At 41.5% G+C, this 10,531-nt stretch overlaps 1 protein-coding gene across 2 annotated transcripts; it reads left to right on the top strand.

The window, feature by feature from the left end:
- Positions 1-24: 24 nt before the first annotated feature.
- On the top strand, positions 25-7,356 carry LOC123375551 (glucosamine-6-phosphate isomerase 1-like). Of its 2 annotated transcripts, none has more exons than XM_045026514.1 (6): positions 25-173; positions 1,825-1,926; positions 3,336-3,518; positions 4,591-4,775; positions 5,660-5,834; positions 6,910-7,356. In XM_045026514.1, exons 2-6 carry the CDS (start codon positions 1,911-1,913, stop codon positions 7,005-7,007), a joined length of 657 nt encoding a protein of 218 aa, XP_044882449.1. In that variant the 5' UTR covers positions 25-173; positions 1,825-1,910; the 3' UTR covers positions 7,008-7,356. The 2 variants fall into 2 exon arrangements, with proteins under 2 accessions (XP_044882449.1, XP_044882448.1); XM_045026513.1 differs by lacking the exon at positions 25-173 and adding an exon at positions 1,362-1,504.
- The last annotated feature ends 3,175 nt before the right edge of the window (positions 7,357-10,531 follow it).

The following is a 10,531-nucleotide window of genomic DNA, read 5'->3' as shown; positions in this document are numbered from 1 at the left end:
ACCACTTCCCTTCCCCCGCCTCTGCCGCCCTCCCTCTGCTGTCACACTCCTGCCTCCCCGTGCTGCCGCCTCGCCTGGCTCACTCCTGAGCCCGCCCCTGCTGGCATGTGGCGAGGCAATGAGGATCTAGTGGAGCCAGGCCTGAAAAGAAGCCGGGGAGTGCTGCCTCCATGGTATTGTTTGCCTTTCTCCCCATCCCCACTGGCTGATCTGTGTTCATAGGATTTGGGGTGGGGGTGGGGAAGAGACAGGGTCCTGTGGAGGAAGCTGTATACCCCTCAAAACCCAAACTACTAGGGTAAGCTAATGCTGCTCTGGTCAACGTTAACTTGCCCCTTTCTTTCCCTTTGTAAGTGGTAACCCTATTTGGGCAGGTTCTGGGGCACCGGCTTGCAGAGAACCCCTTGTAGTATGGCCTCTGCCAAGCTATACCACCAAGAGTCAGTGACAGCTGGGAAGGAGAGTCAGCATGGAGGCATAGGGTCTGTCAGATTTCCCTGTGCCTCCTCTGATTTGAGGAAGGGTATCCTTAGGAATCTACATCCAGTTTCTTCCAGATCCAGAATGCCACACCATTTCAAGAAACTGGATGCTCAGTAAACCCAAGCTCTTTTCCTGCCCCTATATGGGAATAACTTGCCTAGGGAGCAATCTCATCCTTAGTGGCTAATTCTTCTTGGTAGTACCTGCACCCCAATCTGGGTCTATGCCGGTTATGCGATATGTATGTATCTTTTCATCCTTGCAAACCATATCTGTAACCCCCCATAACCCAAGCCTGACCCCAGATGTACAGTACCTTCCCCCTCAACAGGTAGGCTTTGAAAGAAGATTCATTAAGATGCTGATGGTATCTTCTGTTAAATCAACTGTAAAGCATCCTGACTGTTTCACCAGTTGGAGCATTTAAGTGGCAGAATATTCCCCTAATGTGAAGGGAGTTTCTCCTTATGCACCATATAGATGGACAGTTCTGTTGTTATTTGGAGAGCAACAGTCTATATAATTTACTTAGCTTAAGAAACCTTTCTCTGTTTTTAAAGTAAATAAATTATATAGAGTGATGCCTCCCAAATAACAATAATATAGAAGCTGATGCATTGCATAACAAAATACCTCTTCACATAAGTGGAATAGTCAGTGGTGCTTTGGAGAACTGTGTGCTACCCTAATGTGTAAAATAGAGACAGCATTCAACTACTTACAAGATTAGACCCTTAATACTTGAATTAAAAGAGAATCTTCAATATTACAACTCAACAGAATCATAATTGCTCAACTGTGTGTCATAGCCCCTTGATGGCTAATCATGGAGATTCTCCTTTAGTTCAGGTAGTAAGGGTCTGTAATCTTGGAGCAACAGGAGCTGGACTCTGAAAGTTGACGTAGATTTGTTTCCATATTATTTTTTTTTATATTAGGGTTGTGATCCAACCACATTCTTGATTTTAGGGAGGCAGCATCAGAAGTGCAACCCACTGGGCTGCCCCTCCCACCACACCATGTAAGAGCTAGTTTGGTCTCACCCAGGCAACTTATGTGATGTCTTGGTAAAACCACTGTTTAGTACGTATGGCTGCTTTTATTTTTGTTTTATAATATTTAGTGCTAAACATCTTCAAAGCAGCTGTGTTCAGACATTGCCTGTCTCACAACACCCTGCTTTGTAAGGTAGATGAATGCTGTCTCGATTTTAAACATAGGGAGTCTGAGGCCCAAAGAGACCATGTGATAGTGATTGTGTTATTTGCTATACTTAGTAATTTTTAATGTCTCCAGTCGTTCCACTAACTATTTTTAATTTTTTCTCCGTATCTCTCTTAGGAAGCACTCCTTTAGGATGTTACAAAAAGCTGATTGAGTATTACAAGAATGGAGACTTGTCCTTCAAATATGTGAAAACCTTTAATATGGATGAATATGTAGGTGAGTCGTCATATTTCATGAAATGTTGTGGTAAGGACATAATCCAGCTTTTTTCTTTTTTGGCTCTAAACTTTATTTATTCTGGTGAGTAAAATCAAATGAAATCAGACATTTATGTTAATTCAAAATCACTTTGTATAGAACCCAATGTAAAATGATCCCAAAATCAGATGGGGAGGAGAGAGAGAGGAATTTGGAATACTGTGTAATACAAATTAACGAGCTGCAACTTTTCCCTCCAGTTAGAGAGATCATATTAGCTATAACTCTCTTAAAAGCTGAGTGATACTACACATGATCTGAGCTCAAAGAGCCGAGAAGTACCTGAGTATATAATTAAAGAAGTCCCACTGAAGATGCTGTTCAAAGATGTTACATACAATCTACTAAGTTCCCATTTTAGCCCAGCTTTCTTCTGATCAGGGAAACTGCTACTTCTGCTACTTGGCTGGTTTGGACACAATGCTGCAGCCCTGTCTGTACTTAATAACAGAGACAGGCAGTACTCCAGCAAGACTGCACTTTAGACCTACTGACATGTGGTCCTATTATGTTAGATTAGGATTGCCTTGTTTGTAAAGTTGTGATGTAATAATCTCTTCTCAGAGCTGGTTCAGAGAGAAAAGTGAACAAATCCTCTGGTTATCAAGGTACCAAACATACGTGCTAAATATGTGTGTGTGTTTGCTCTTCGGCCCTAATGCTATTGCATTCTCTTCCTGATTTGAGTGGACAGAATATTCACAGAAAAAGTTATCATAGTCAGAGAGTTTCGGGTTAGGGTTAGACAGTTCTATAAAGGATGACTCTATAACAATCAGGGAGTTCTTGGAAGAATTCCCTGATTGTTAACCAGACTAAAATTGCTTCTCTGGTTTTGGCATAAGGTTAACAAGCTTGGACTAACAATAATTCTGCAGAATGTTGTAAAGACAAGAAAAATTAGACCTGCTGTGTATCTGCTCTTTTGGAGAACCTGCTCCATAATATTAATGCACCATATCCATATAACTAGGATGATGTGCCTCTCCCCAACACTAGGATCTTACTGGAGCTATTGTGACTATTTATTTTTTAAACTCATGGAAGTTAAGGAAGCCCAGCTTGAAGGGCAGATGGGGATACTGGCATTAATTTGTAATCAAAACCCCAGATGTCTATGCAAATGTATGTAAAAGTTTTTATATAGGTTATTGTATCCCTCTCTCTTGCCCCCACTTATCAGTTGAGGCCCCAGTCCTGAAAGCTGTAGCAATCAGGGTGTGAAAGTCAATGGGGCCTTGGATATAAGCATTTGAAGCAGGGATTGTGTTTGTACAATGTCCAGCACAATGGGCCGTGTGTCTTGAAGGGGTCTGCAGGTGTGACTGTAATATAAACAAGAAATAATAAATGTTCCTGGTCAACAGGTCTCCCAAGGGATCACCTGGAAAGTTATCACTCCTTCATGTGGAATAACTTTTTCAAGCACATTGACATCTCTCCAGAAAACACCCATATTCTGGATGGAAATGCAGCTGACCTACAGGCAGAGTGTGATGCTTTTGAGGGGAAAATCAAAGGAGCTGGTGGAATCAAACTCTTTGTTGGAGGTGAAAATCTGAAGGAATAACAGACTTGGAGAGAACACAACCTTGTTTTTGCCATAATTCTAGCTAACTTTGGGGAATTTTTGTTTTGTGTTTACGCCACTTATTAGATTTGCAGTCAGTAAAGCCACATGTGCATCCCATTTCCAATTACTGTAAGCACACCTGTCAAGTGTGGCCTCTATCCATTCCCTTCTATGGCATTGATGGGGACAAATGCTATGCATAGGTGACTCACTGGTGGTGTATGTGTATTTGGGGTTTTTTCCTGTCTCAGTGAGATGTTCAGGTTGTCCTAGTAGCTGTTCCATCTCTGGTCAAGCCTTATGGCCATACCAAGTCAGTGGAATGTGGCTCCTGTTCAAGTAGATGGGTCTCAAAATGTGAACAATAGACTGGCTTCAAAGTCTGCAGGGGTAGGGGATGATGGCAGAGTGGTTTTGATCCACTTGGCAGTGGATGACACCCTTAATGAGCCCTCTTTACACGCTTAATTTTAAAGTTCAGCCATTTTTGAGGAATATTTGCCCAGAAGGAGGAAGGAGTGTAACTTTTTTTCCCACAGAAGTCAAATTGCTAATGATGATGTATTGATTTGTTTTAAATTGCCATTTCATCTAAGATCTAGATTTGAAAACTTCAATCCAATAGGTGAATTCTTCAGAAAAGTATCAAGTAGTAAAAATGGGAGGGAAGGTGTGCTAACCAAAACTGTGTTGCAACCTTTACGCTAGCAAGTTCTACCAGGTAACTGCTGTAATCAGCTAGAACCCCTCTGAGACAGTGGTATCTTCTAACCTGATGCGTTTGGGTGCTAACATCCAAGTTACTACCTCCAAAAATGCAAAGGAACAGTGTCGCTGCTCTTATTGACTTCAGTGGGAAATTTGCCATTCACTTCAAGGGAAGCAGGAGCTTGAGCAAAGCTGCAAGTTCTTGTATGAAAGTAGTGCGCTTCACCTATTCTGTAGCTATTTTTAGGAGCCTATAGCATCTTACAGTAAGAATGATGTTGCCTTTGCTTCCTATGATGTGTTAAGGTAGTGACACAGTTCTTAAACTGTCTCCAACACAGGTATTGGCCCAGATGGTCATATTGCCTTCAACGAGCCCGGCTCAAGTCTGGTGTCCAGAACTAGAGTGAAGACGTTGGCTATGGACACCATCTTGGCTAATGCTAGATTCTTTGATGGCGACCTCTCCAAAGTCCCCACAATGGCGCTCACAGTTGGAGTAGGCACAGTCATGGATGCTAGAGAGGTTAGAATTAAAATACAATGACTTAATATCGTGCTCCATGGAGCATCAAAAGGTTGTCTAGTCTTCAAGCAGTGGTACTTTCTGCAGCCCAGCCCCAGGCATTATAACTGAACTTCCATAAGTGTAGTTTGCTCAACTAAACAACGTACCTTCCTGTACCCTGCACAACTATCTCATAGCTTTTTTTCCTGGGGCTTTGATTGCAAAGATCAAATTAGCCATGCTCAAATTAGACACAAATTGAAGGACTTATAAATGCGGCATGACGGTTGAGATTTGGTCCTAATAAAAGTAAAACCATACGTGCAGGGAGAAGAAAAGAAGGGTCTGACCAAACAGTCATACGCATTGCATCAAAATGAGCTTATTCATGTGGCTTCTATTATGCTACTTTAACATTTTTAATTTAACTATGGAGTACGGTTGCATTTAGCCTAGGGGGCTGGGTAAGGGAGGTTTCCAGGGGACAATCTCACAAGGTAAGTGTGAGAACCACTGACTTACTCAGAGGTATACGAGCAAATTGTGAGAGTCACAAGGTGGTGTATGGTTGAATTTATTTTTACACTTCTACTTCATAACCGTTAATCACCTCCTCTAAACTGCTCTAGTCTACTCTTGCATAAACACTAAAGGGAGAGCTCTAAATAACAGGTGGGTAAACTTTAAAATGGCCAGGCAAGCCATAATTTTACTACCTAAAACAATACAGCCGAAGTGAACAGTGCCCAGTCAATGAAGTGAAACACTGCCGGGGAGGACTAAAATCGTTTTCTTCTTTAGATGACTTACTCATCTACTGCTTCAAATCACGCTTGGGTGTTCCCTTTAAATGTACATCACAAAACCTAACTGCTATTCCTGTGTTTTGTTTTTGAATTCAGGTTATGATCCTAATCACAGGAGCCCATAAAGCATTTGCTTTGTACAAAGCCATTGAGGAAGGAGTAAACCACATGTGGACAGTATCTGCCTTTCAGCAGCATCCCAGCACTGTCTTTGTGTGTGATGAGGATGCCACCCTAGAACTCAAAGTTAAAACAGTGAAATACTTTAAAGGTAAATATTTGGCCAGATCAGGCCACTTTTTCAGTTAGCTTTTCTATACTTTAAGGCAGGGTTGGGCAAACTTTTAGGCCTGAGGACCACATTGGGGTTGCAAAACTGTATGGAGGACTGGGTAGGGAGGGCTGTGCCTCTCCACACAGCCTGGCCCCCTCTCACTTCTTGCCCCGACTACCCCCCTCAGAACTCCACCCAGTCCATCCAATCCCCGCCCTGCTGAGCCCCACCCCTTATACAACCCTCCATGCTCCCTGTCCCCTGACTGCCCCCCCCCAAGAACCTCCACCCCATCCAACCATCTCTTGATCCCTGTCCCCTAACTGCCCCCTATCCAACCCCCCTCCCTCCGCTCCTGCCACTTTACTATGCCGCTCAGAGCAGCAGCAGATTGCAGCCCGGCCACAGCCAGCCATGCTGCTCGTGTGGCGGGATTGCTGCGGGGGGATGGAATAGCAGGGGAGGGGCCAGGCTAGATGTAGCCCGCGGGCCGTAGTTTGCCCACCTCTGCTTTAAAGGCTACCATTTAATTTAGCAAATCTTTCCTGTCAGAAAAATTGTTTGAAGGAAATGCTGTCAAATAACTCTCAACCCTAAAGTTAAAAAAATAAAAATACAAAATCTCCACTGACTAGAAATCTATTCAGGGTAACCTTTAAATGTTAATGTTATTTATTTAAATATTCCACTATAGTTTTATGAACCCTGTGTTGAGTTAGTAACTCAAAACTAGAAACTGCTATTGCTTAGAAGCCATAAATGAACTGAGTGAGGCTAGCTTACTTCTCCAAGCTGAGTGAAGTATGTCCTTCTTTCTGTACATAACAGAATGTAAACTAGGTTTAAAAAATTCTTTTAGTCTGTAGTGGTGGTAAATGACTAAGGAGTTTTTAAAATTAATTATACTGACACTCCAATATCAAGCTTACAGCGATGGGGTGAAAAATACTTTGAGGGTTGTGGGGGAAGAGGGAAACATAAGGATATTAGTTGCCATAACTAAAAGCAAAAAGTCCTCCATTTATTGCACTTAATTACCTATACTCAACCTTTCCTTTTCCCCCTGCACCAGGTTTAATGCTTGTTCATAACAAGCTTGTGGAACCCTTATATAGTATGAAGGAAACAGGAGCAGAAAGAAGACAGTCTAAGAAGCCGTACAGTGACTAGTTTCTTGGGCTGGTGTGATGCTAAGCAGGCTCTTCTCTTGGAAACCAGCAGAGGAGGAATCCCTGCACATTCTTCTTGTACTTGTTCATAAATCAGGGGAGATGTGCTCATTATTGTCTCCATCTTTTGAGAGAGATGAATGCTGAGTACATTGGGTTTAATAAACTAGATGAGGATGGGACCTTATGTACTGTGTTCTAACAACCACAAAACTACTTTCGCGCTAGTGGTGAAGCCAATTGAAATGAGATGTATAATCTATAAAGCAAGTAAATGAGAACAGGAAATAGATATCCCTCAACTCAAAGGTGAGGATATGAAAGGAAATAAAATCAAATGGGTAACTGTATAATGTATTACATTTGAAGGACACACATCTAGGTTTCTCTTCCCCCCCGCAGTGCACTTATTAATCTCAACTTCACTAGCATCATGAAATGGAAGTACTAGCACTAACTAGAGTTAGCCATTAAATAAACTTCTTCAAAGCTCCCCTGAATTAATTTGTACCATTTTAGCTTGGGGGCTTTCTTGAGGAGATGCTACTAACTTCAGTGTTCATTGATGTATATATGCTTCCACTAAAGCCCTGATTCTGTAATGTGCTAGACACCCTCCACTTCAGCAAAATCCCAAACACTGCACCTGCCCTGGCTCTTCAGTTGTCTCAGCTTAAAGAAATAGCTGTCACCAAATGGTTAAACAGCAATTGTTCCTTATTCATCTGTGTAACTCTGGCTACTATTTCACTTCATGGTCGGAATTCTAAAAATCCAAACCTTATCTGAATGTCACTGTATGTCAAGACTAAGGTACTGTCATTAGACAATAGCAATCAAGTCTAAATATCTGTGGCTTCAGTTCTCCCCCCATGCCGTTAAGTGTTCTGTTGGTTGCAGCAGGGTAGGGCCAATTGCCCTCCCCCAAATCTTCTAGCCACTTCACCTCTTGCCTTTCCTCATAAGTCATGGTGATATAAACCCCTAACCTATGTCTGAGTTATTGAAGTCCTCAAATTGTGGTTTGAAGACTTCAAGCTACAGAGAATCCTCCAGCAAGTGACTCGTGCCCCATGCTGCAGAGAAAGGCGAAAAACCTCCAGGGCCTCTGTCAATCTGCCCTGGAGGAAAATTCCTTCCCGACCCCAAATATGGCGATCAGTTAAACCCTGAGCATGTGGGCAAGACTCACCAGCCAGCACCCAGGAAAGAATTCTCTGTAGTAACTCAGATCCCATCCCATCCCAGACTGAAGGAATGGAAGTACTGGACACACGAGAAGCCACCAAAGATGAACGTGTTGCTTTCAACAAGTTCATTAACAGAGTGGTACAAAATTATAACAAGAAACCAAGAAGGATGTAGACATAGTGCTTGTTTGTTACAGGAGTGGGTGGGTGAGATTCTGTGGCCTGCATTGTGCAGGAGGTCAGACTACATGATCATAATGGTCCCTTCTGAGCTTAAAGTCTATGAGTCTACGCAGGGAGACCTGTTGTAATTCAGCTGTCCATGAACTTAGCCCATACATTTAACCACCTAAATCCACGTTGTGGTGAATGAAACCATCTACTGCTATAGACCTTGCTACTTCCAAAACTCTAGTGGTTTTACCCTTATTACTACCAAAAGAGCTTACATCAAACTACTGAAGTGTAAATCACTGGTGCTGTTTTTTAAGTGGGGGAGATGTATTTGTTTACATGGAAATCCTACAAACTATCCATAATGCAACTTTCTACATTAAATGCAGTATTTTTTAATCCAAATAAACTGAGTCATGTTGACTGTCTTTACCCACTAAGTCTGTTTTATTAGGAATTAAAACATCCTGCAAGGCCAGACAGAAATAATTGTAGGGGAAAGAGATGCTCGTGTGTCAGAGAGATGATTAGCAGGCAAAGCTTGATGGTAAGGATTGTCACCGCCCACTGAAAAGGGCTTCTGTGGAAAGAGAAAGAGATGGAAGTAGAACTGGAGGTAAATTCAAGAGTAGTTAAGTTACTTAGGACTCCCTGGATGTGCATAGGACTTTGGTGCTCTTGAAAATTTTACTCTAAACACTTCATTTAAAAGTTAACTGAGACAAAACAATCACAACACATTGCTCGCTATATGGTGGAACCTAAGAAGTGATGCAAGTCTTGGCTTTCTATACATCATTTTGTCTATTACCACCTCTGGATTTAAAAAGCAACTTGTAAAAATAGGCAAGAAAGCATGTTTACTCAATTCCAGAGCCACCTCCTTCAAGCTAGCTTCCACTGTTGAAAGAATTTTGCCTTCATCCTAAATTTGTGTGAAATTGCATCAGAAAAACTGGATGCCCATTTTTAAAGCAGGTCCTACACAGTAAAGAGAGATGCTCCTGCTAGAAAAGTTTACAGAGCTGCTGCAGAAAAATTAAGTATTTTGCTTGAACCATAACTTGGGCCCTCTAACAGCTAGGGGTAAGATACTGTTAAGTAGCTAGAACTATTCCAGCTTCCATAACTTGTCAATCTTTACAGACATACGTAAGGCCAGAACTTGGCTCTTAGCAGTCTGATTGCCAAAGACCGTAACATATACTACAGCATTGAGCATCACAAATTGTCCACAGAAGGAAATGGCAAGTTAATGTCTAGGATGTGAAATCAGCAGCAAAAGCACTGAGCCTAGATGCATGTTCTACAGTTAAAAACAAATCTAAATTTTTAAATACCATGATGAATTAAGAGGGAGATGTATAAATGTTAATATAGATTTACATCCTTTTTACAAAGCTGAGGAACAAGGCTCTTTTGAAACCTTAAAACATGATTTTAAAGGATAAAAACTTATCAATCTCTTTACTGCATAATATCTCATGGCTATTTCTGCAAATAATGCTTTGAAAACTAACAGGTAGATTGAGAGAAATTAGGAGGCAGACACTCTCTCAAGATACCAAGCATGATAGTGAATTGTGTAACAGGAATCTATGTCCCTTCCAGAAATAGTTTTAGTCCATTTACTCAATTCAGCTAAACAGACATCTGAGTAAAAACTGCATATGAAGAGTTGACCTTGACTCGCTGTATCATTACCTAGCTCCTGAGCCATTCAGGCCCTGCTGTCTTATTTTGAACAAGGTACATGTCTCATTAAAAAGTCAAAGCAGCTGTTTTCTAGCCTATCTTACAGATGAAAAAGTATTTCTAAAAATGTAATCCAAGCACTGTTCTCACATTTAAGACTGCTTGTAAAACTACAGGGTTGGGAGATCTGGTTTTCCAATAACTTCTTATTTTGAAGTATGAGAGTGTGAATGAGTGAGCTAGTTCAGATGGAAGGCTGCCCATTACTCCCGGACATTTATTTAGAGGTCTTTGGCCAAAGGACATAATTTCGCAAAAAAATTTAACTAGAAATTGAGAAGGAAAAACATGCAGTTAGGGGATTCAAGTCACGATTGTGTACCTGTAAAAGTTCAATTCAGTGTCTGAGGTTGCTTTTCTTTTATTTAAGCACCTCATTAATATTTGAGTCAAGAAAGACTGCACA

The sequence above is a fragment of the Mauremys mutica genome, chromosome 8 (genome assembly GCF_020497125.1).
Source record: "Mauremys mutica isolate MM-2020 ecotype Southern chromosome 8, ASM2049712v1, whole genome shotgun sequence".
Classification (NCBI taxonomy): Eukaryota; Metazoa; Chordata; order Testudines; family Geoemydidae; genus Mauremys; species Mauremys mutica.
Note: the sequence above shows the minus strand (reverse complement) of the source record. Positions and strands in the feature narration are given on the sequence as shown.

Coding starts and splice junctions, on each gene's coding strand:
- LOC123375551 (XM_045026514.1), top strand. Junction 4,776..5,659: donor CAGTCATGGATGCTAGAGAG/GTTAGAATTAAA, acceptor TTTTGAATTCAG/GTTATGATCCTAATCACAGG. Junction 5,835..6,909: donor AACAGTGAAATACTTTAAAG/GTAAATATTTGG, acceptor CCCCTGCACCAG/GTTTAATGCTTGTTCATAAC.